At 36.2% G+C, this 26,421-nt stretch overlaps 1 protein-coding gene across 1 annotated transcript; it reads left to right on the top strand.

The window, feature by feature from the left end:
* COQ3 (coenzyme Q3, methyltransferase) lies at positions 1-26,421 on the top strand. The gene is made up of 7 exons (XM_044674226.1): positions 1-299; positions 10,239-10,347; positions 11,557-11,706; positions 16,550-16,649; positions 17,698-17,940; positions 22,727-22,886; positions 25,462-26,421. Exons 1-7 carry the CDS (start codon positions 191-193, stop codon positions 25,644-25,646), a joined length of 1,056 nt encoding a protein of 351 aa, XP_044530161.1. The 5' UTR covers positions 1-190; the 3' UTR covers positions 25,647-26,421.

Genomic DNA, 26,421 nt, shown 5'->3' with positions numbered 1-26,421 from the left:
AGCAGGAGACCCGTGGGTAGGCAGGGCTTTGCCTCCTCTCCCCTTCCCCCACCCTTTCCATAAAGGATCATTCACCACTTAAGGCGCCAAAAGATCTATCAGACAAGAGCAATTGCGTCCGGAACCTTTACGAATCAGGTGCTCGTTTGCCGGAGGGACCGGAAAGGGCAGGGTACTCGAGCGCCTGGCAATGTGGGGAGGCCGTGGGCTGAGAGCCGCGAGGGGTCGCGCCCTAGGCCTAGCTGGGGTCCGGCGCGTGGGCAGAAAGGCCGAACCTCCTCGGGCAACGGGACTGGAGGGTAAGTGGTGCTCGCGCTTGCTCCTGGGGGCACACTTCTAACTGGAGGATAGGGGAAAAGAAGGCTGGGTTGTGGCTGTGCGCAGGCGCGGGCGAGGAGGCTGGGGGAGGAGGTGAGAAGAGAAGGAAGGAATTCCCGAATCCTGGCGGAAAATGTAGACCTTGGGGCGGGGCCTAAGGGTTTGATGGGGGAAGAGGGCCAGGTCAGTGGGGACCCCCCCCCCCCGACATTGATCGTGCCTTCTGCGCATGCCCGGGTGACCTTATGCGACCCCTGGGAGAGATTTTCCAGTTTTCTGGCCCGGTTCCAGGGCAATTCTGCATTAGACCTTTAAAATTTTATTTAAATGAACATTTTCTTTTCTTCTCGTTTAAAAGGAAAAAAAAAAAAGCAAAACGTTTGTAACTGTTATGCATAGTCAAGCAAGACAATTACCAAAGCGTATAAGGCCAAAAATATCTCAAGACTGCATCTCAAATCCATCACCTCTGTGAAGAGGTGGGTGGCATAGATTACCATTGGACCTTCATAATTATGGCTCCTCATTGCATTTATCCCTTCTTAAGTATTGAAACTTCTTAGTTTTGAAGTGTTCCTATTGTATATTTGTTAAGATTTTGCTCATTTCACCCTTCATTAGTTCACAAAATCTCAGGTGCCTCATGTGATTTCTTCTTGTATGATAAAACTCCATTACATTCAAAAATCATTTAGCAATATTCACAGACTATTATTTGTTCATCCATTCCTCAAATCAGTGACCACTCCCTTAGTTTCCTTCTTTGCCTTTATAAATAAAATACAGCAGTTTTTCATTTAAAAATAAGTTTGCAATAATTGATTAAGCACTTAATGGTATATCAGTGTTCTAAGTGATGGTGAGGATAAACGGAAAGGCAAAAATAGTACTAAAGCTTACATTCAAAAATTGTATTATAAGGTAAGGGTTTTAAAAAAAAGAATTATATAAATCATGATGGCCTAATCCCATTTCCTTCTTATTTACATTTATTTATTTATTTAAATTAATTAACCCATTTCCTTTTTTAAGACTCACTAAGTAGGGGAATATAAACATACTACTCCTGTATTTGAGCAAAACATTTAGCAGAAATTTCTTATGATTTCCCCATGGACTAGAACTAGATGATAATACAGTTAGGTGGATTTAGAACCTGTAAGGAGAGGCTGAGGCAATATTGCAGGATTTTGTTTTCTCTTTTAACATTTTTATCAGTGCTTTAAATGAAGACATGGATAGCATGCCTTTCAAATTTGCAGATGAAATGAACCTGGTAATGGTAATGGTAAATGGACTTGGTAATATCCTGAATGACAGATATCTTGATCCAAAATGTTCGGTGCAGACTAGAGCAGTGGGATACCTAACATGATTTTGGGAGAGTGAGGGGTGGGGAGGGGAGAGGAATGGTCTTTTCTATCTTTGATTTCATTGGTATAGGAAATATAAGTTCCTCAAGTAAACTCCCTGTACTAGTGCAGGTCAGCAACGCTGACAATTTGTAGCAAGTAATCTTAAAGCATTGAGAAGTAAAGCAACTTGTCTGGGGGGTCACAAATCCAATATATATTAGAGACCAGCATATGTCAGAAGTAGTTCTTCCTAACACTGACTGGTTCCTTAATCTGCAATCCCCTGGTGCCATTCAAGATGAAAGTAAAAAGTGACAAAGAACAGATTCTCCATTTGGCTTTAGAGAATCAAGCACTTCAGTTCAAGATGGGGAAGATATGACTAGAAAACAGTTCAGGTAAAAAAATGAGCTGGAATTTTTCATAAAATGCAAACGTAATTTGTGGCAAAAATGGCTCAGAAGTTGATTCATGTCTTAACAGAAACCTAGTGTATAGAACTGAGTCTCTTCTCATGTTATGTTACTCTTGGAATATTGTGTCCAGATATAAGTGCCCCATTTTAGAAAGGACATCAATTAATTGTAGTATGTCCAGAGGTGATGACAGGACCACAAAGCATGCCAGATGAGATTCAGTTGAAGAAAATGAGGATGCTTCAAAGGCTGAACAATCATATAATCGTTTTCTTTTAAGTATCTGAAAGGGCTGTCAAACAGGTGAGTGATTAGAATTGTTCTGTTGAACCCCAAAGAGTGGAAAAAGGAGCAGTAGGTAGAAATTGCTAAGAGGAGGTTTTCCCTTTTAAAGAAAATGTTTTCTAATAGAGCTCCACGGAAGTGGAGTGGTTAGGCTACCTCAGGAATTAGTTGCTTGAGAAAGGCTTGAACTTTTCAAGTGGCTAACTACATGCTGAAGACAGAAGATTCCTACTTAGCTATAAGTTTGAGTTATGCCTGCTGGAATCCTTTCAGATTTTAAGATTCTTATGATTTTATTACTTATGATATAATCACGTCCAACTTATTCACTCTTCAAATGAGGAAACTAAGGCCAGAAAGTTAATAGAACTTGGCTAAGGCCATACTTAGAGTAAACAATACACTCAGAATCCTTTTGAGGGTAGCTCAGGCTGAGGTTATCACTCTCATTTGTAAAATAACAAGTCAAATCCAGACAATAACATTTTTTATTCTCCTTTGGTACCAGAAATGGGAGAGCTAAAACCCTTTAACTTGCTGTAATGTTTCTGTTATGGGAGAATTATTATTTCTCTACTAATGTAGAGAATATCAAGTAGTAAAGAAACAGGAATATGTGAATTATCTTCTCCTAAAACCTGGCTTTGATGTCTCATTGTATTAGAGAGGTAGTTAATCCAGGGATCCCAAAATTTGATGCCAATGTAGAACAAATTTTGCTATGTTCTATGATGGAGGCTTTCAGGTACAGGACCAATAATGGACTATATGACTATCTATGGATCAGCTTAGCTCAATTTGAAGAGATTTGTGGGATTATAGCTTTAGAGCTAAAAGTGACCTTAGTGGTTACTGAATAACCCTTTCATATTACAGATGAGGAAACTGAGATGAAATGATGTTAATCAACATTCTACTAAGTACCTACTGTAGGTGAGGAATTATTCAGGGTCACACAGCTAGTTAGAATACCTTATGGGCTTCTTCTAGAACTTTATTCCATTCATTGTTAATCAACATTCTACTAAGTACCTACTGTAGGTGAGGAATTATTCAGGGTCACACAGCTAGTTAGAATACCTTATGGGCTTCTTTTAGAACTTTATTCCATTCATTTCTATAAATAACTGTTAAGTATCTGTTGTTTACAAAGTATAGTGCTAACCCCCTTTAAATAATGTCTCAGGTAAAATGGGCTATGCCGAGAATTCTGCTCTATATCATGATTTATATGGTATTTACCCTCTTGATACTCAACATCTTCTATGAAATCAAATATATCCCCCGTTATATCTCTGCCTCTTCTTTGTCCTATTTTTCCAGATATAGGTATTTCCCTGGCTACTTATTCTCTCTTATACACTCTTCTCAGGAGCCCCAGAAAATAAAGAGGTAGCACTAACAATTTCCTTTGTGGGAGCAGTGGTTAGTTGATGTAGTTGATGTATTTTTTGCTGGTGGAAGGAATTGTTGCTTACTATGTCTGTGACTAGAGGAGAGTCTGGTCCTAGAATCTGCCTCTCTTACTAGTTTTTCCTCTCTCATAAAAAGGTTGCCTGTCCCTCATTTGCTTCACATTTGATGCAAGAGTGGGGATATGTTCTTCTAAGGTTCTTGTGTAACATTTCTTTAGAATCCCAAATTTGATTACTAGGCTGAATTTTGGAAGCAGTATTCTAAATGATGATTGAGCATCTGAGTTAGTGCATAAAAATGTCCTTAACCCATAGTGTACCCGACATGGAGAATCTTAGGCTTTTAGAACTGGAAGGAATTTTTGAAGTTTGGTAAAACTTCCCCAATTCAATTCATTTTAAACCTTTATTCAGTAACTTTGTGTGTGAATGTTTTGCTATGTGCTGAGATACAAAAACAAAATTAGTCACATGGAAGTTTATAATCTACTTGGGGGATACAACATATACACAGAGAAATATGATTTAAGGTGATTAGAAAGGGGAGAGAGCTCTAGCAACTGGTAGAATGCAAAGGGGATTGGTTTTAGAGACAGAAAACCTGAATTCAAATCCTATCTTTTACTTCCTGTGTGACCATGGGCAAGTCATTTGGCCCTCGGTTTCCACAATTGTAGAATGAAAGTTAGGTTTCTTCTAGCTCTAGATCTATGAAACTATGAACAAGGGTTAGGAGTGGGGTGGATCTGGAAAGTCTTCCTAGAAGTGAGGCATCTGATCTGAGCCTTGAAGGAAAGTAAAGATTCTGACAGGTAGACAGACACAAGAAAGGAGGGCATTTCTGGTATGAACAACAGCTTATTTAGATACACACTGCCTCTTGGTGTAATATCATTTTGCTATGCAAAATGGAGACCAGGATGAGTGACACCCAGCAGTTTTAGAATTTAGAACCAACCCGGATGCCATGAGCCAGAGGGCAAAAAGCAGTTATTGCCAAGACTATAAAAGAGAAATTTGAACAAGAAATTCTCTTATTCCTGAGAAAGGGACCTGGGTGGTTGGGTGGGTAGGCCAACCAAACCTACTTAGGTTATTCTGCATCCTGTTCCAATAGTTATCACGTCCTAAACTTCTGGACAAAGCTATGCTATATATTAATCGTTGAACATCAAGAAGGACAGCATCAAGACTCAAATCAGTCTGGTTAAGGCCAAAAGTGCCTGGCCCGGCCAGAGTGCCACAGAGAGGGAAACCTCTCCAGCAGTCAGTCTCAATCTAATTGCTATTGATTGACAAACCTGATCATCAGGTGTTTTCCCAACACCTCTTTCCTTAACCCTGTTCCTTTCCCTGAGTTGTTACAATTAAATCTTAAAAGTCTACTTAGGTGAAAGTCATTAATGTCCTAAGGATCTTATCCTTGGGTCTGAGGGAAGGGATTGCTCAAGCAAAACCAAATCACAGCCATTGACGTTATCCATTAGTCTATATCCTTCAATCTAAACCCAGGAGGGCAGCTGGGTAGATTGGATTGAGAGTCAGGCCTAGAGACAGGAGGTCCTAGGTTCAAATCCAGCCTCAGACACTTCCCAGCTGTGTGACCCTCAGCAATTTGACTCCCATTGCCCACCCTTACCACTCTTCCACCAAGGAGCCAAGACACAGAAGTTAAGGGTTTAAAAACAAACAAACAAAAATCTAATCCCAGGATAAGCTATCAGAGAAACTGTGTGATCCAGTTCACATCTCACTTGATCACTTATTCCTTGGCACTGTTAGGTGGGAGTTGGGTGTTTAGCTGAGCTTCAAATATTTTGTGGGACCTGGTGTTCACCTAGGCTTCCCAACTTCACTCAGCTCAGGTCCTTGAACCAACAGAGGACCTTGGGCCATCTCTCCCTCAAGCCTTATCCAGTATCACCATACCACCTATATATAACATTGGATGTGCTAAGTGTAGTGAATTCACAGCAGTCTAGTTTGGCTAGAATATAGAGCATGAAAAGGTTGGCTGGGGACAGATCATGTAATACCTTGAACCTTATATAGGTTTCTCAGGCTCTAAAAAAATCTGACACAAAAAAGGGTTAAGGACTGCTAATCTAAAAGAAAAGTCCCTCTTCCATTTAGACCCTGTACTAGAATCTTCAATGGCAGTAGCAAATACCTTTGGCAAGCAAACATTTATGGCTTATCCTTTGCATGTTATATATAATTAGAAAGTTGTCAAGAGTTCTTTTTGATAAAGCATTTAAGGAATCATGTTTCCTAAGAAGATAGCTTTTTAAGGGCCTGGATTATTAACAGAAAGAAGGTATCAGTTGCATTGTATCTTGTTAGATACAATCTGTATCTTGATAGAAAACAGTGAAGTAAATGAGATCACATCTCAAGGCACTGTGTTTTTGGTGTGGTAGCTTGTCTTTTTTTTTTTTTTAAATAAACCCTTAACTTCTGTGTATTGGCTCCTAGGTGGAAGAGTGGTAAGGGCGGGCAGTGGGGGTCAAGTGGATTCTCCAGGGTCACACAGCTGGGAAGTGTCTGAGGCCGGATTTGAACCCAGGACCTCCGGTCTCTAGGCCTGACTCTCAATCCACTGAGGGACCCAGCTGCCCCATAGCTTGTCTTTTAATATGCATCTATTGTTCTGAAGGTAATGTGGCAGGAGGGTTTATTATTGTTGTCCCCTATGACTTCTTTCTCCTTTAAACACAAATTTAGCAAACTACCAAATTGCTTCCATCATTTATCACTGCTAAAAATAGCTGAGATTATTTGTGGTGATTTAGGGACATTTTGGGTCAGATATTAAAAACAACATTGGTAGATCTAGCTCTGTCAACTGAAAAAACAACTACCAAAATAGTTATAATAACAGGGCTTTAATTGGAGCAGACATAATCTGGGAAACTTTACAGAACATAACACTGGAACTTCCATGGAACCAAAGAAAGTGAGGAGTGGGGTGATTAAAGTCTTTTTTTTTTCTTTTTACCTTTACCTTCTATCATAGAATTGATACTAAGGAAAGTCAGTAAGAATATTCCCTGAAAATAATGTTGTCAGCTCTAATGGTATTTTTTGCTAAACTAGGATGATGTTTATAACTAGAGATTATTGAACAGGCTGTATACTAAAAGATGACTATAGAATAGGCCTTGGAATATGATAGGAATAAAAGATGTTGCTAATAGAGTAGAGTCTTGTTGAGTAAATGAATATCTCAAGTGTTAACCCTTAAAAACCGGAAACAGTTGTTCTATTCCCCTGAAAAACAAAAAGCCACAGGCATTATACTCGTTAGTCCTTAAAAACCAGCAAACCACAGTGTGCTCAACAACTTTGTTTCCTTTAAGAGAGAGAAAACATGTGGAAGTTGGAATAGAATCAAGTCCAGGAAAGACAAGAGGGCTACAGGTTTTATTACTTTTCTAAGAAAGAAGGGAGAGAGTCTTTAGGATTGGGCAACAAGAGAAAAACTTCTGCCTAGCAACACAAGGTATATTCATCAGCAACTTGAACTCTAGATCAGGACCTAACTTTGATAACATGGAAGAAGATAGCCTTGGTATTATTTGCAGGGTCTCCTGGACGATTCAGGGGTGGTCTGAAATGTTCTTGCTTAGGAACATTTGCAGGGTTACTTCCAGGGCATGTTTTATTAAATTAATCCTGGTATTTTTCATCAAGATCTGGAAACCAAGGCAATTCAAAGCCATTAGAAATAGTATCACCTTAACAGAAGGCAAGCAACTACTGTCATTTGTGATTTACAAGGAACATTAATAAAATTAATGTTGTTGGGTAGATATGTCTCAAGATTTTGAATAATTGTTTTGTCCTTAGAATAAAGGATAGTGAATACTACATCTACTATGACTACTTTATATTTATGCAAGATGTCTCAAAAATCTTAGTACCAGTTTTAAGTTTCCACAACTTAAATGTGTACCTTAGTGCTAGTAAGTCTTAAAATTGCACTAAAACTTTTGGGATGCTCTGTAAAGTCAACCCCCAGGAAGAAGGCAGTGTAATGTTTATCATCTACATTTGATAGACATTGAGAGCTGAGGTTCAGAGAAATAAAATTACTTTCCCAGCATCATATAGAAGTAGTTTGTTTCTCTATTACTCTCAATTTTAAGTGACTAATATAAAAATGGGAGAATAGGTACTAATTTGAATACATATATTTTTGTATAACTGAGTGTTGAGTATTGGTTTTTGGAATAGAAGGATTCATTACTTTCATTTTTGAATATAATGCCATGATGGTATTTTTTTGTATGTTGAATAGTAGTGGTAAAAAAAAAAAAGGTAGGCTCTAATTACTCTTTATTATTAAATAATGTTGTTGTCCACTCATCTCTGACTCTTCATGACCTCATGGACCATGTTGTCCATGGGGTTTTCTTGGTAAAGATACTGGAGTAGTTTGCCATTTCCTTCTTCAGTGTTAAGTGACTTGCCCTCCTGGTTCCAGGTCCAGCACTCTTCACTGAGCTACCTACCTAACTGTTGTTAAATGCCTACAACAAGAATTTTGATTTCTTTTTTTATAGTGTACAGTCTGAAATATTTTTTCCTCCCTTATATTAAAATCTATCTAAATATTTTATCAGTTATGATGTAATAGAGGAAGAATTGTGTAAATAGTTTTTTATAGAGATCCTGCTCTATAACCAGAGACTAATCTGAGTGGCCTAGGGTGGTCCTCAGACGCAAAGAATGAAACAGATTGGAAGCATGGCTTGTTAGCTCATAGTACTCCAAAAAATACTGAAGTAGCCACTTTATTATAAAGGAAATTAAAGATCCCCTTCCCCCAAAAACCCAAGAAAGTTTCCCACAGTTACAGAGAGCAAGATTTTTACTATAGTCAAAACAAAAGCCTTAGAAGCCTCCAGGCGTGGATAAAAAAACCTATGCTAAACTATCAACTACATGTGTTATCCTGGGACATCTCCGTTAGGTCGGAAAGCCCCGGCATTTCTCAGCCTTGATGGTATTAAACAAATTTTTTGAGCCTCATTATCTTACTTTAATTCTGGGCAAAATGCCCTGCCAAGGGTTCGACCTTGGCTGTACCAGCCATCTGTGTTATCAGTCAAAGGGGAACAGAGTTAGTCCCCCTCCTGCTGGAGTGCTGAGAGCACAAAGCTTTTTCAATAAGACTATAATGCAGTTTGAAGGAAGGTGAGAATTATGAAAGGAATCAAAAGAGGAATCTCAGATTTTTATCTTAGATATCCCACTCCGATTTCTCAACCTGATAGGGAGAAAGCAATACACGGCTCTGCCGGTCTGTATTGATCTTTTGAGGGGGTCCAGAATAAAATATCTACTTGAGATTCTAATTTCTCTTAATAGCTCCCGGCAGTTTTTAAAAATATTTTCCCCTAGTTATCAGTAAAAACAATTTTTTAACATTTTTTTCAAGTTTTGAGTTCTAAATTTCTTCTTCTCTTTTCCCTAAAATAGTAAGCAATCTGATACAGATTTTACATGTGCAAGTTTTTACATGTACAGTTTTTTGATATTAGTCTTTTTTTTGTGGAAGAGATCTCAAACAAAAAAAAGTAGAAAGAAAGTGAAATATAGTATATTTCAATGCACATTCAGACTCCCATCAGTTCTTTCTTGGAGGGTAGATGGAATTTTTCATCATGAGTCTCTGATTGTCTTGGATCACTGCATTACTGAGAATAATTAGGTTATTTACAGTTGTTTGTCAAAAAATGTTGCTGTCGCTCCTTATAATACAATATGATTCTTTTGGTTCTGCTCACTTTGCATCAGTTCATCACAGTCTTTTCAGGTTTTTTGAAAATCATCCTTGTCATTTCTTATATCACAATAGTATTCTAACACAATCATATATACCACAACTTGCTCAGCTATTCCCTACTTGATGGATAACTCCTTAATTTCCAATTCTTTGCTACCACAAAAAGAGCTGCAATAAATATTTTTGTTCAAACATGCCCTTTTCCTTTAAAAAATGTTATCTCTTTGGGATAAAGACCTAGTAATGGTATTAGTGGATCAAAGAGTATGCACAGTTTTAGAATCTTTTGAGCATACTTCCAAATTGTTCTCCAAAATTCAATGATCAGCTCACAACTCCACCAACAGTGTATTAGTATCCTAATGTTCTTGTATTCCCTCCAATATTTATAATTTTCCTTTTCTGTCACATTAACCAATCTAAGAAGTGTGAGGTGGTACCTCAGTTGTCTTAATTTGCATTTATCTAGTCAAGAGTGATTTAGAACATTTTTTCCTATGACTATAGATAACTTTTTTTCATCTGAAAACTGCCTGTTCATATCCTTAGACCATTTACCTGTAGGTAGTTTCAAGATTCCATTGTCTATCAAACAAGATCATTCTTTGGAAATTTTTTGCCTTATCTTTCATTGCTTTTTATTTTCTTATTTATCCAGGAAAGCAAACTAATAGGACTCTACCTTGGCTATTCAGCAACAATGGAATCATGTATTTAAAATCTAACAATATAACCGTTGCCTACTCAAATAAAATGAGAAATCTCAGGTATGTTTGTTGACCAGTTGGTAAAATCAGTATTTATTTGGAGGGGGAATGTAATGATTTCTCATAATATTTTAGTGAGACAATGTTTGCTAATTTATCACTATATGATAATCTTTTAAAAATTAGAATGCAAAATTTCTGTAAGTTACATGAAACTATAAAATATTTTGGTCAAAGAGAAAATGGATATGTTCACAGTAAACATACTAAGGATTTTTTCATGATTGCATTAGCTTCACAAAATATAACTTACAATTTTATGGAAGATAGTAAGTTGCATTTAGCTTAAATTCTGTTTTCAAAGTACCTATCTCAATTTCCTGTATGAGAATCTTTTTGAAATTATCAGGTGATGAAGAATGAAAAAAGGCTGATTACATTGACATAATATTAAGGAAAAGTTCTATCTGAATTTTAAAAGAACATGTGTGTTGTACCTAGCTGCTAGGATTTGCAGTATAGCTGGACCAATATAATGTGATGTGCTAAAGCCTAATTGGCTTCAGTTTGATAACCCAACATTCAGTAAATTAGAATTTCACTGTAATAGATTTTGCTCTGCTAGGACATGAAACTCAAAATGATACAGGTATTTTTTGAATTCCAAATTTTTAAAACTTCTGGAAAAATTATAAAATTTTAATGGCCTTATTTGGAGGTTCTGTTAGGAGCTTCTTGAAAAGTTAAAACAGTTGAGACTCCAAACCAACAGAGCATAGTCCTGAGATCATAGCAATTCTTTTTAGTCCAGCTCTCTTGGAAAAAGGACTAGAGAATACAACTTTGTAGTTTTGTCTGGTGATTGGCTTTCTTCAGAGGACCCATTCCCCAGACGTTGCTGCACAGTAGTACATACTGCATTCTCTTCTGCCCAGGTTTGCCAGAAATTGTATTATCCACTGGGTTTTTCAAAATCATCATAGTGCTATCCAGGCATGAACCTAGAAAGCCTCAAATTAGTAGTAGTAATTTAGGTGAACAGTAAACTTTTCATATTTAATGGGATAGTGAACATATGTTAACATAAAAGATTTTATTTCAAAGGAAATTAGCCTTAATGATATTGACAGAATCCCCCATAAAACAAAGGAATATGGAGGAGGAATATGGGGGCTTTGTATTTTGTGAACTATAAGCAAGAATATAATATTGCCCATGCTATGTTTTATAGATTTTGCATTTCATAGGCTTATTATTTTTATTCTTCAGGCATGTTGGAACAAGATTCCGTAGCACTTCAACAACAGTGGATCCAAAGGAGATGAAAATATTTCAGGCTCTGGCCTTCAAATGGTGGGATGAGCAAGGAGTATATGCACCTCTTCATTCTATGAATGACTTAAGGGTGCCATTTATTAGGTACTGTTTGGTAAACTCTTCACCTTCTTAAATGATATTCTGTTTAGTACATGATCTTGTTGAGTTTATTTTCTCTAAATAATATACTCAGCTTCATAAGTGTACACTTTGTACAAAAAATGCATATAAAAGTAAGCATTGTTATTGTGCTCTTAAAGTTAGAATCTCTACAACGCTATTTGAATATTTTTGTTATTTTTATTATACTATAGGTAATATCACCTAATATGATCATCTTTTCTCTAGTAATGTAAAGTACCTCACATACATCTAACTAATTATAATTAAGTCCCTTAAAGATAATTGTGGGTAAATGACATCCAGATCATCTTATAGTTGAGAAATTTGGAGTACTAAGATGCTAATTTTTTTCTGAGAGTGGCTTAGCAAATATTTCAACCCAGGCCTTGTGATCCCTGGCCTTCTGATTATCTGTAATGCTCTGTTTTTAATTCAGTTCAGTAAACTTTTTTCCCCTTACCATACTTTAAAAGTTGTTTTTAAAAATTGAATTCTCTTCTTTATTTTTTGCCTTCAAAATCTCATTTAAAATCCCACCTTCTTCAAGAAGACTTTCTAGGCATAGCGGATAACCAATGAAAATGCAGTCAGGTGATGGAGTGACTTGTTGAAGGAACATCTGTGTGATATGAAATGAAGAAGAGGGGGAGAAAATGGAGCTCTTAGTGTATGACCTCAATTTTTTTTGGTAAAATATGAAACAAGGTCCTCAGCTATGAGGGTAGGAGTAGGGGGGATTTGGGGAGTTTTGAGGAGAGATAAAATAGTTTAGAAAAGCTGCTGTGGTCAGTGGGATAGTGGAGATGTAATTTGGGAGATATAAAAGGTTTGTTTTGCTGCATAGTGAGGGTCCACTTGAGATTAGGTAACATAAATTTGTAGTGGTCTCGTTTACTATAGTTTCATGATTTTGTCTAGCTTTGTTCAGTAGCATATAAGTAAGAATGAAGGTAAGGGATGGCAGGAAAAATCCAAGATTGGGGCTTGGCAGGGTAAGTTGGAGATGAGGGACATGAGAGAAAAGGATGGAGCCAGTTGAACTGGTTCACCCAGTGGTCAAAATTGGGAAGGGTAGAAATAGTTCCCAGTGTAGTATTGATAGCTAGAAAAAAATGAGGGGTGAGAGGATTAGAAGCCACAGTAGAAGGAAGAGCTGGCAAGGCAGAAGGAGAAGCAGAATAAGATTGTGATTGGATTGGGAAATTTCTAAATTCATGAGCATATAAGGGGTGAATTGTGGGTAATGGCAAATACTGAAGTCAGGTGAAAGAGTACATCGTGGGAAATGAATAAGTTGAAGGAGGTTCAGGTTTTTGAGGGACTCTGATTATGAAATCCCTAGTGTAAGGTCAGGAATTAGGAAAGAGAGAAAGATTTTGAGCCAGGCACTGAACTCATTGAAGAAGGAAAGGCTACCAACTACCAGAATTTTGGTTGTGTGTTAGGTGTGGACTGAGTGAACCTTACAGGAGGAGAGGTCACTAAGTGATGGCAGTAGAGTGAAAACTTAGAAGTGGCATTGGGGAGCAAGGAGTATACATACTCCCCTACCATAACCAGGGAGTTGGAGGAAATAAGTAAAAAAGTTCAACCAGTACATAACAGACAGGCTTTCACCAATTAATGACATTTCTACATTTGTAAGGTGAAGTCTTGCCTGAATTTGCACAAAATGGAGGAACTTTAAAAAAAATTGCTGAAAATAATGAATGTTGATCAGATCCATAATTAGTGAAATATAGATGCCTTTCCTCCCTTAGAGATTAGCTAATTGATAAATAGTAATGTGATTTTTTTTTTTTTAATGCAAGATCTGCTTATATTACCTCTTGACTGGCAGGCATATGCTGATTTCCACCTCTGCACAGGGTTATGACTATTCAAATTGTCTCTTCTTTTAGAGGAAAGAACAGAAGATTAGAAATTTGCATGCAAAAGTTCAAACTGTGCCTCTACTCCTCTGTGTGGCCACACTCTTTGTGACCCTAGGCAAGTTACCCTCTTTCCTTATCTTCAAAATGAGGGAATTGTGCTGGATGATCTCTGAGGTCCTTTCCAGCTCTAATAATCAATGACCATGATTTTTACCTTCCTTTCTTTGAATGGGATTTATTTATTATTTGAAGATACTATCTATTTCCTCTGTACTTATTTTCTCATTTGCTTTGGAGTTCAGCTTTTCACCATCTAGAGTATATCATTTCACCCTTTCACCTAGTCCCAAAACATCTTTTCACTTAATGTCTTCTTCCACTCTTCCTATTAGCACTATTATGACAATTTTTTGGATTAATTCCTGAAATGCCCAACAGATATATTGGCACTCTGTTTGCTTTTAAATCTGATCATATAAAACTTCATTGCATACACTATTTGAAAACAATAATAAATTGAGAGGATGGTAGAATGTTTTGTTAAAGTGATGCTTTGTGATTATGTGAGATAGTCTGTCTACCTGCTTATTTTACTAATGAGGAAACAGATCATGGAAGCATAAGTGACTTGGTTCATTATTTTAATCATTTAACCTCACTGGGCTTTAGTTTACTTATCTTTTTTTTTTTAAAACCTTCTTGTTAGATTTCAATACTGTGTACTGGTTCCAAGGCAGAAGAGTGGTAAGGGCTAGGTGATGGGAATTAAGTGACACAGCTAGGAAGTGTTGGAGGCCAGATTTCAACCCAGGACCTCCAGAATCTAGGCCTGGTTCTTAATCCACTGAGCCACCTAGCTGCCCCCTAGTTTACTTATCTTTAAAATAAGAGATTTGGGCTATGTAATCTCTAAGGTCTCTTCTAAGTGATTTGTTCAAGGATATATAGCAAGACTGATCAGTATGATGATCTCTTACAATTCCAAGGGACTCATGAGGGAAAATGCTGTCTACCTCCAGGGAGAACTGATGAACTCAGTGCAAATTAACGTATAATTTTAAAACTATTTCTTCCTTTTTTTTTGGTAACATGACTAATATGGAAATATGCTTTGCATGATTTCATATATACAGTTGGTGTCCTATTGCTTGCCTTCTCAATGGGTAAGGGAAAGGAGGAAGGGAGAGATTTGGAACTTGAAAGTTGTCTTTGAAAGGTTTAAAATAATAAATTTGGGAAAAAATACATTGTAAGTAGGTGGCAGATTAGGGACCAGAAACCCTGGTCTCCTGAGTTTGTCATGGTTTTTCTTTCATAGCTTTTCCACAATGATGGCTATGGAGAAGGTAAATTTTACATTCCTCTTCTAACTATTTAAAAGCATCATGCTTTGGCAATATACTGCAGCTTTTTTGTGCCCATTATTAGTCTTTTTGTAAGTTGTTTTTTAAAAAGTTTAATTCCTCTAAGATTTAAATCTATGTGATGTGTGACTGTCTTATGGTAACAGTGTGGTCTGAGAAACATGATAGCTTATGGATAGAAAACTGGCTTTGGAGCTAAGAAGATCTGGCTCCTAGTCTTACCTTTGCCACATACTGGCTGTGTGATCTGGGCAAGTAATTTAATCTTTCAATGCCCTTAGCAACTGCCTATACATTGTAGAGAAAGTACTGGCTTATAGTCCTCTGACATCGAAATCTGCAGCCATTTTATAATAGTAGAATATTAGTGTTAAAATGATAGGCCTTTACGATATGTCCAGTATAGTTTTTAAAACCCAATACTTTGTGTTGGCCTTAATTTTTCTGCTCATTTTCACTTCATTCTGAGCTTTACACTCTTAAAAAGATTTTTATAAGAGCGTGCTCATTTTTGTGTTACCTCTCTTTTTATCTAATGTACATTTCTTAAGATTTTAAGAATTTTGATGAGTTCTTTGGTTTTCTTAAGATAGTTCTCCTTTTTTGCTTTTTACTGGAATTATTTCTCACTTTTGAACTCATCACATATAGGACATTTTAAAAATGTAATATTCTTTTGTAGTCAGGCATCCTATTTTGGCCATTCCCCAGTTGATAGGAAACTACTTTTGTTTCCAGCTTTTGGGCATAAAAAAAATATTGCTATAAATGTTTCATTGTACATGGTATCTTTCTTTCTTTCTTGGACCTCCTCATGGTATTTTGTTTAGTAGTCAGATCTCTGGGACATTTCTGTCATTTTCTTAGCATAATTCCCAATTGCTGTCCAAAATTTTTGGATTAACACACCTACACCAATAGCAAATTAGTGTATTGTCATTCCACAATTCATCTAACATTGTCTATTACTTTTTTTTTAATCATTTTTGTAATTTTATGGGGCATGAAGTAAAGTAGGGATTCTTGGTCAAGTGGCTCACTATTTAAAAAGCCCCACGACTTCTTTACCTCTGGTCTGTATTTTTTCTTCCTCCTATCTACTCAATTTAGTCTTTTTTTTTTTTTTTTCTTAAACCCTTACCATCTGTTTTACACTCAATCCTTTGTCTTGATTTCAAGGCAGAAGAAAGGTAAGGGCTGGGCAATAGGGGTTAAGTGACTTGCCCAGGGTCCCACAGCTAAGAAGTTGACCTAAGGTCATCTTTGAACACAGGACCTCTGTTTCTAAATCTGGCTCTCAATCTACTGAGTTAGTTAACTGTCCCATATTCCTTCAATTTCAAAGTTACTCTTTTGCTTTTCTGGTTTTAATTATTAGAAACATTTCTGTATGCACCTAAATAAAATTTTGAAATATTTACAAACTGATTTTAAGATGCAGATGCAGCAGTTTTTTTCAGAATGGCCCACTATAAAACTTTTTATTGATAAGCCAGGCACACTAATCTTTATATTTTTGTATATTTTAGAAGTAGCCTGTTGCTAATATTTATCTTATTATTATTTTATTTATTTAATTTTTAGAGATAACCTTTTGAAAATGGTTGCTGGTCACCAGTTGGAAAGCCCTTTGTCTGGAATGAAGATTCTAGATGTTGGCTGTGGAGGTGGATTGTTAAGTGAAGTAAGAATCAGATCAATAGATAACTATGTAACTTTTTTTTTTCTTTTTAAATCTAAGTCAAAAGCCAAAAGAGGGAAGGGAACAGATTTAAATAGTATTAATTATTTTTAAGAAATATTTGAATGAATGAATGATAGTAATGAACTTATATATCCTATGGTACAATTTCTAATTTCATGGGAGTGGAGAGGTTGTAAAGGTAAGGCTGGGACTGAAAGAGCCCTTCTTCTAATACAGTTACTTAAGTTTGCTGTGGAATTTCAACAGTAAAGTTTGTGGCTCAAATATTGACTAGGCTTTGGGGACTAGCAACTAATCTTTCATTCTGTATTCTGAGTACTTTTCTTATAGAAAGTACATATATATATGTATAAAGTATTCTTATAGAAAAGAATAGTACTCTGACAGAAAAATGTTGCTGAAACATTGTCCCTCAAGTCTTATGTTGAAAAATATTGTAAAATGACGTTGTAATTATATTGCCAGATTCCAGGGGCATTGATGTAATGACATGTAAATAGTGAAGGCAAAAAGAAACCATAAGTTTATATAATTCTACCTCTCAAAGTAACCTTAAATATAAAATTTTAGGTCAGAAACTTAATGTGAGGTGATAAGACATACTCATGAGGGGCTTATGGGATTTTTAAAACATTTTTTAAATTCAGCTTTGTATAAGCTAAGTAATTATAGCAATATAAACTATTAACAGTTTATACCAAATGATTTCCAATTTTCAGGGGAAAAGGGCTGGGTAAAGAATTGTCTTCTAGGTTAGAAAGTTCAAAGACTGATTATGCCTTTATTTTTAAAATATGTAGTATATAAACTTAGTATATCTTTGGTCTTTTGCTACAATGAGTATAAAGAATAAATACGGTGCCTCATGTGCCCAAAAGCTAGGGAAAAAATTTTTTTTTCATAATCTCTGATTTCTGGCCTTTTAGAAGAAGATTATTAAAAACTTTAGACTGCTAGCGCAAATTTTAGACTGCTAGTGTGGGCATTTTGTTTTCTTTCAAAGATTGATAATCCTTTTTATCTTTAGCCTCTAGGGCGACTGGGAGCTTTAGTTACTGGAATTGATCCTTTGAATGAGAATATTAAAATAGCACAGCAGCATAAATCATTTGATCCAATTCTGGACAAGAGAATCCAGTACAAAGCATGCATCCTGGAGGACATTGTAGAAGAGACTGCAGAGAGTTTCGATGCTGTTGTAGCTTCAGAAGTTGTGGAGCATGTAAATGATTTGGAAACCTTTATTCAGTGCTGCTGCAAAGTATTAAAAGTAAGCATTGTTTTAGGTTGGCAAAAGGTTCTCTTCTGTTTATTTCTTTTAAGAAGCAGGTACTCAAGCAGATAATCAAGCAGATAAAATGAAGATTTATTGTCATTATGGTAATAGATATCCTTATGCTGCTGAAGCCATCCAGTTTCCAACTGCAGCCTTGAAAGTAGAGCATGTCTTAAGAAGCCTGGTAAAGCCTCTTCTGACCATATTCTTATGTGTTCTTGGCTTGGTCTTCAATATTGATACCACTCAGCAGAGAACTGATATCTTGAAACCCAGATTGCTGACTCTATTAGGCAATGCAAAGGCAGACACTCTAAAACACTTTTGGAGTCTAGTTTCTTTTTTTATTATTTTTAAAATTTTTATTTTGAATATTTTCTTGTAATTACATGTTTCGTGTTCTTTCCCTCTTCCCCAAGCCCCCTAATCCCCCTTAGCCGATGCACAATTCCACATGGTTTTATATGTATCATTGATTGAGACCTAATTCTATATAATTGATAGTTACATTAGAGTTATCATTTAGTGTCTTCATCCCCAATAATATCCCCATCAACCCATGTGTTCAAGCAGTTGTTTTTCCTCTGTGTTTCTCCTCCCACAGTTCTTCCTCTGAATGTGGCTGGTTTTCTTTCTCATAAGTCCCTCAGCCTTGCTCTGGATCATTGCATTGCTGCTAGTAGAGAAGTCTGTTATGTTCTATTGTACCACAGTGTATCAGTCTCTGTGTAAAATGTTCTCCTGGATCTGCTCCTTTCATGGAGTCTAGTTTCTTAATGAAAGTAAGTGACCTTTGACAAATGCAAATTTGGAAAACTACGCATATTTATACCAGTATTCTTTTGTGTAATTGACTAGGTTTAAGTAATAACTAAATCCTTAATTAAATAATTAAATGATGTGTGCTTTTGCAAAAATTCTGAGAACAGTTGATTTGTAATCAGCAAAAAAAGTCACATCTATTACAGTAATTTCACTTATCAAATTGGATATGTTAAGCAACTCCATACATATACATGTCTGTCTGTTCAAGAGACTGCAGAACAACTGTTCTAATAGCATGTTCCAAAATTCATTTTAATATGTACCTGTACTGATTTGCAATAATAATCATCATTTACTTTTGAATTTGAAACAGTATTTTGTTTGAGAGAATTTCTTACAGCCAGGTGCCAAAAGAACAGAATGCTTTGCCCAGTTTTCCTTTATTGCTCAAACTTCATTTATTTATGGGAAGTACTCCTTTAACCAGTAGAATTATTTGAACTTAGTTCCCAATCTCTAAATTTCATTCTTAATTGTTGAACACTCATATTTTGGTCCTGCTGAGAATCTGCAAAATAAAGAGGTACTTACACATTGATATGGAGGTAAAATATTCCAGAAAACTAGATATATTAATCTTCATTTCAGGGGCCAGAGAACTGCTTTGCCTTCCAACTTCTGTTTACTTTTCCATTTTTCTTGCATAAATTCTGTCATCAGGAATTCAAAGTATTGAAAATGAAAGGTGCTTTCTTTTGCTATGTATACTTTTTTTTTTAAACCCTTACCTTCTGTCTTGGAGTCTATACTGTGTATTGGTTCTAAGGCAGAAAAGTGGTAAGGGCTAGACAGTGGGGGTCAAGTGACTTGCCCAGGGTCACACAGCTAGGAAGTGTCTGAGGTCAGATTTGAACCCAGGACCTCCTGTCTCTAGGCCTGGCTCTCCTCAATCCACTGAGCCACTCAGCTGCCCCCTATGTATACTTTTTTCACCAGAAGGACCATTTAATCAAAAATAATTACTTTTCCTTTGTTTCATTTATCTAATAAAAGAGTAACTAAGTCAATGAATTTAGGGAGATCTGCTCAGGTTGCTTTCCCCCCCACATCATTTTTAAAGTTAAGTGCTATTCTTCCCCCAAATGATAAAAGAATTAGGAAGAAATTAAATAAAGGCAAGGTCCAGAAACTTCATCTCCCTGAAATTATTTTGCATTAAGTTCTTTGATTTCCCATATTGTTTGATGGATAGGAATATGTTGCAAAGCCATATATAAATTACTTTGAATGAACTGTGATTTCAGTTGTTTTTGTACTTTTCTTTATCAGCTAAGATAATCTAGCAGATAATATAGCAAAGTTCTATTGTAAACAATGCAGTTTTTATAAGAATGCTAGAAATAAAGAGTGATTAACTGAGGTAACCTTGTTTCAGGCCTTCCTTCCTTCCTTCCTTCCTTCCTTCCTTCCTTCCTCTTACCTTCCGTCTTAGAGTCAATTCTGTGTATTGGCTCCAAGGCAGAAGAATGGTAAGGGCTAGGCAATGGGGGTTAAGTGACTTGACCAGGGTCACACAGCTGAGAAGTGTCTGAGGCCAGATTTGAACCCAGGACCTCCCGTCTCTAGGCCTGGCTCTCAATCCACTGAGCCACTCAGCTGCCCCCTCAGGTCTTTCTAATGACCTGGCAGTGGAAAAATCCCTTAGTGCTTCAACTACTTTCTCTGAAATTTAAAACCTAAGCTTTCATTGCACACTTGTTGAATTTGCTTTTTAAGAAACTCATAAATTGAAGTTATATGTTCTTCCCATGAAGGGAACTAAAGCTACTTGGATCTCTCTCCCAGGGCACATTTCTTATCCATTTTTCTATAATAGGGTCCTCCCTACTCCCTCCTTTTTCTCCAAGTCTTCCTTAGGTATTTAGGACTCATTTCATAGTAGAAACTAGTATTTTATCCTAGCTCTTATAGTATTTATAAAAAATCATTGATTTCATATTTCACAGAAAATCTTTTTATAAATATGAAATTATTGCAGTTTATCCATTTATAACAGGATTGTGTTGTGCATAGATTGTTCAGGTCAATCAGTAATTTTTGTATAAGATGTTATCGAATGCTGGTGGCTTCATAGAGAAAAACATTAAGAGTCTGAGTAATTATTAAAAGCCTGATAATAGTATGTAAAGTGCTTGTATTTAGGTACATTATTATTCTTTTAGTTTTGTTTTCTAGATTATTTTTAAAAAACATTTTTGATCAGTATTTTACTTTATTTTATTTTTATTTTTTAAACCCTTAATTTCTGCGTATTGACTCCTTGGTGGAAGAGTGGTAAGGGTGGGCAATGGGGGTCAAGTGACTTGCCCAGGGTCACACAGCTGGGAAGTGTCTGAGGCCAGATTTGAACCCAGGACCTCCTGTCTCTAGACCTGACTCTCAATCCAGTGAGCTACCCAGCTGCCCCTTCTTGATCAGTGTTTTAGAGCATCTTGCTTCCTTATTTCTTTTCTATTGTGAACTTTATCACTAACAAACCCAAAAATTTCATTATGTGAGGAAGGAAGCTTATATGAGAAATTAAATTTCTGTTATGTATATTTTATAAGATATATATACACACACACACACACATACATACATATATATACATACATACACACATAAATATACACAAACATATTTAAAATATGTTTTAAAAGAATATATACCTAAACAGACATATAATGATAACATTTGACTAAACTACTCTTTGTATCATACATGCACTTTCCCCTTCTGGCCTTTTAAAAAAGAATTTTTTATTGATGCCCTTTTTTCCATGTCAATCATTATTCATTCACCTACTACCGTCACCTTCCCCCCTTCCTGATAAATGTCCTCTCTTACAACAAATAGCAAAACAAGTCAGCTTGTGTCTGAGAATGCATTGAGAATCTTGAGTTTCTAACCTCTCTGTCAAGATATGGAAGATATCATTGTCAGTCTTTTAAAATTAGCATTGTTACCGCTTTGGTCAGAGTTCTGAGGTCTTTTGAAGTTATATTTCTTCATATTATTGTTTTAATGTCATAAATTGTTCTCCTATTCCTGTTCATTTCACTCTACATGAGTTTCTAAGAGTCTTCCCATGTTTCTAAGAATATGTCATATTCATAATTTCTTATGGTAAATATTTCCTTAAATTCATAGTACCATAATTTTTTTCTGCTATTCCCCAATTAATGGGGACCTGTTTTATTTCCTTTGCTACTACAAAAAGTTATATGATAGATATTTTTGTACATGTCTATCCTTTTCTTCTATCTTCATAGATTTCTTTAGTATATGCCTAATAGTAGGTTTGCCAAGTTATAGAGTATATATATAGGTTAGTAACATTTTAGGTATAGTTGAACCAGTTCATAATAGCTCTACTCATAGTGCTTTAGTCTGCCTGTTCTCCTACAACTCTTCCAATAATTTCTACTTTCCTCCTTAACTCTCTTTACCAATCTGATGAGTATTAGGTGGAACCTAAATATTGTTTTAATTTGCTACCTTATTTTCAGGTATCACTTAAGAATCCAAATTAGAAAACATAACTACAGTTAGCTTTGTAAGAATTTTAAATGCAATACTAATAAAAACCTCCCTTTGTATTGAAAGATAATCTTTGATGATGTTAGCAAAGATATGGATTTGCTGCCCAAGACCATGAATATTATTTTGAAAAATTATACGTTTCTAGTATTCATTTCTGCCAAAGTTACACTGGTTTTGAACCTACTGTGAATCTCAGTCCTGTAACCTAGCTGTCTTCAGTTTCCATGCTTGTAAAATGTGAGGGTTGAACTAGATTATCTTTAAGGTCTGTTACAATTCTCAGTCCATGAAAATTAGGGCATTGGGTTAGATGGCCTGCCAGAACCTTTCTAACTCTTCTGAAGTTTTGTGTTCCTAGTGGGTTAACCTAGCTGTGGTACTACATTCCCTTCTAAAATTTTTACTGCATTTTTTTTTTTTTTGTCTTAAGCCTGGAGGCTCTTTGTTCATCACTACAATCAACAAAACACAACTTTCTTATGCCTTAGCTATTATTTTTGCAGAACAAATTTCAGGCATTGTACCTAAAGGAACTCATACCTGGGAGAAGTTTGTTTCACCAGAAGAATTAGAGAGCTTTTTAGAATCAAGTAAGTATTAATGTAATTGTACCAGCTTAAGTCCAAATAATTCTTCCTAAAATATAAAACCTTCTTAATCATGTGACTTTAATGAAATCTTGTAATTTATTCCTTGCTATAAATAAAATGATGACACATAAAGCAGTAAGATAGGGCCAAACAAATTCAAGAGGAGCCAACTCTCAAATTTAGGAGGTAAATAAATGTTTGACTTTCAAGCAGAGAAAGATAAAAGGGAGTTAGAAGGGAAAAAACCAGCATGACCTTCTGTGACATTCATCTCAACCATAAGCTGAGACTCAAGTTAGAGTTACTTAGGGCCTCTAGAAATACCTAAAAATATCTTCAGGAGAACATCAAATAGAGATGATTGTGCAGTGTTGAGAAGTCCAAGAGAGCTGGACTTGGGATGTAGGGGACCAGGATTCTGGTATTGGCTCTGACTCTAACAAGCTTAACCTTCAGCAAATCACTTAACTTTTCTGGGCCTCATTTTATTTTAATCATTTACAGTGGGCAAGTTGGCCTATTGCAGGACTTCTTAACCATTTTTTTTTGGTCATGGATCCCTTTGGTACTATGGAAAAGCCAATGACCTCCTCAGAATAATGTCTTTAGAGTAATAAAACAAAATACATAGGATTGTAAAGAAACCAATTGTATTGGAATACAATTGTTAGAATTTTTTTAAAAATGTCATGATGTCATGCATGCTACATTAAGAACCCCTGGTCTAGTAAAAGGAACACTAGCTTTAGAGTCAAAAAAAATGCTGCACAGTTGATTCATATATGACTTGGGCACAGGTTCTTGTTTGGCTCTCTTTTCTCTGAGTTTCTAAACTTGGCTTCAGTTTCCATACTTGTAAAATGTGAGGATTGAACTAGATTTATCTCTAAGGTATGTTACAATTCTCAGTCCATTAAATTTAGGGCATTGGGTTAGATGACCTGCTAGAACCTTTCTAACTCGTCTAATGTTTTGTGTTCCTAGTGGGTTAAGTCCATTGGGTCAGGGCATTTCCTCCACACTTGAGCACATGAAAGCCCTGGTTTCCAGTTACACCCCTCATTATGAATTTCCCCACTTACTTTTGTCCCCTCAGATGTTGAAGTATTGCTAGTGTGGGCAAAACCCAAAGAACCCTCAGGTTAGTCCCCTAAGCAGCCTATACCCACTGTTGCTGTTGAGGATTATGGACTTCTTTAAAACAAAGGGCAGCAAACCTTGAATGTGTGAGTGGGAAGAATCTTCTACAATGTTGGACAAGTTTGCATCAAAAATACTTTGATGATGGGGCAGCTGGGTAGCTCAGTGGAGTGAGAGTCAGGCCTAGAGACAGGAGGTCCTAGGTTCAAACCCGGCCTCAGCCACTTCCCAGCTGTGTGACCCTGGACAAGTCACTTGACCCCCATTGCCCACCCTTACCACTCTTCCACCTATGAGACAATACACCGAAGTACAAGGGTTTAAAAAAAAAATACTTTGATGAACCTGCTAGGCTTCATAGCTACTTGACCATTATTTAAGTCCCAAACCACTTATTTTGTGACCATTGTACTTGTTTAGCATAGAGATTCACAAATGTGTCATATGTGTTGGCCAGGTTGTAATGTTAAATGATTCAACTTCATGGTAATTGGTGCTCCACTGGGGTTCAGGTCCTCATTAACTCACACTTTGGTTATTACAATAGCCAGCTGATGGGTGTGCCTGGCTCAAGACTATCCCTACTCCAGTCTCTTCTCCCTTCAACTTCCAAAATATGATCTCTCCCTTACCCTATTAAGTTTATGACTTTTCTGTTACCCCCACAGGCAAATACAAAATGCTGTGCTTGGCATTTAGAGCCCTTCATTACCTAACCCCAGCCCCTTACTCCAGTCTTCTTACACCTTACTCCCCAGTACATAGTCATAGATCCAGTGACACTGGCCTTCTAGTTATTCCATGAATAAGACACACCATTTCTCAGCTCTGGGCATTCTCTGTGACTGTGCCCCATGCCTAGAATACTTTCCCCTCTCCACTCTGACTACCAACCTCCCTGGTTTCCTTAAAGACCCAACTAAAATCTTAATTCCCACAGGAAGCCTTCCCTAACCTCTCTTAGTTCCAGGACCTTCCTTCTGGTAATTATTTCCTCTCTGTCCTAAATAGTTTACTTGTATGTATTTGTTTGCCTGTTGTCTCCCCCAATAGATTCTAAGCTCCTTGAGGGCAGGGACTGTCTTTGACCTCTTTTAGTATCCCCATCTCTCAGCACAGTAACTGCACATAGTGGGTATTTAATAAATGTTTATTGATTTGAATTTTACAATTCCAATTAGTAATGAAGTTTGTTTTCCATATTCTTTTTTTGTACTATTTTTAAAAATCAGAATCACGAAGCTATCTTTGTAGAGGCCTCCTCTTAGGTGAGATTTTTTTCTTGATTGATTAGAAAGTATGACCACCTTTACATTCAAGAAAGATAGAGATGTATGTTATTTCAACCTTGCTTTTTCCTTACTGGTAGTTATGTCAAGATTCTAAGAATTTTGTTTTAATTTTCTAAACTTGTTTTGTGATTTTTATTTTTTAGATGGTCTTTTGGTCCAGACAATAATAGGGATGCTGTACAATCCTTTCTCAGGCTACTGGAGATGGACTGAAAATACCAGCATTAACTATGCTGCTCATGCTGTAAAATCCAATGCACAAGTGGAAACTGAAGAGCACCATGCTAAAGCTCCTGGTGTACATAGCCAGGGAGCATCTCAGAGATAATCGTTTATGTCCCTTTTAGTAATGTTACTTGCTAGTCTAATGTTTTTAAATATTAAAGTTTTAAAAAATTAACTTTCTAGAAGGAATCATGTAGGAAAGGAATAAAACACAGGAGAAAAGTTTTATTCAGAATTATAGTTATCTTCAAACATGCCTGTTTTAATATTAAAATCTTAGTTTTGCTAAGGTGATATACAAGCTAGAGGATTTTCTTCAGGTTGCATGTCTTCTACCCCATTATTTTAAAAAATATAATCTTTATTTACTTTAAATATTTCATTTTATAGAAATCTTCGCTATAAAAACTTTGCCTTTAATTTAAAAATATATATATTATTTCTCTTCATTTTAGTTTTAAGCAGCTGAGCAACTGAGAGCACAAATTGGCAGATTTTTCCAGAGTACATCCTTATGTCAGATGAAATTGGGAAGTTAGATGAATGTTGTCTCAATTCATTGCAACTACTTCTTGAAACTTAGGAATTTCTAAAAAATTAGTTAAATTTTTTTCAAAGAACAAAAAAATCTATTTGCTCTCTCTCTTGCCTATTGGGGGAAAAAAAAGAAAAACAAAAGTCTTTGTAACAAATGTACATAGTAAAGCAACACAAATTCTATCACTGGTCATGTACAAAAACATATGTCTAAATTTGCACTCAGTCCATGAGTTCTCTGTCAAGAAATTGGTAGCATTGACCAAAGTTCTCCTCAAGTCTTTCAAATTTGCTTGTTTTTTTACAGGGTAGTATTATTAAATTGTTCTCCTGGTTCTGCT

The sequence above is a fragment of the Gracilinanus agilis genome, chromosome 4 (genome assembly GCF_016433145.1).
Source record: "Gracilinanus agilis isolate LMUSP501 chromosome 4, AgileGrace, whole genome shotgun sequence".
Lineage (NCBI taxonomy): Eukaryota > Metazoa > Chordata > Mammalia > Didelphimorphia > Didelphidae > Gracilinanus > Gracilinanus agilis.
Note: the sequence above shows the minus strand (reverse complement) of the source record. Positions and strands in the feature narration are given on the sequence as shown.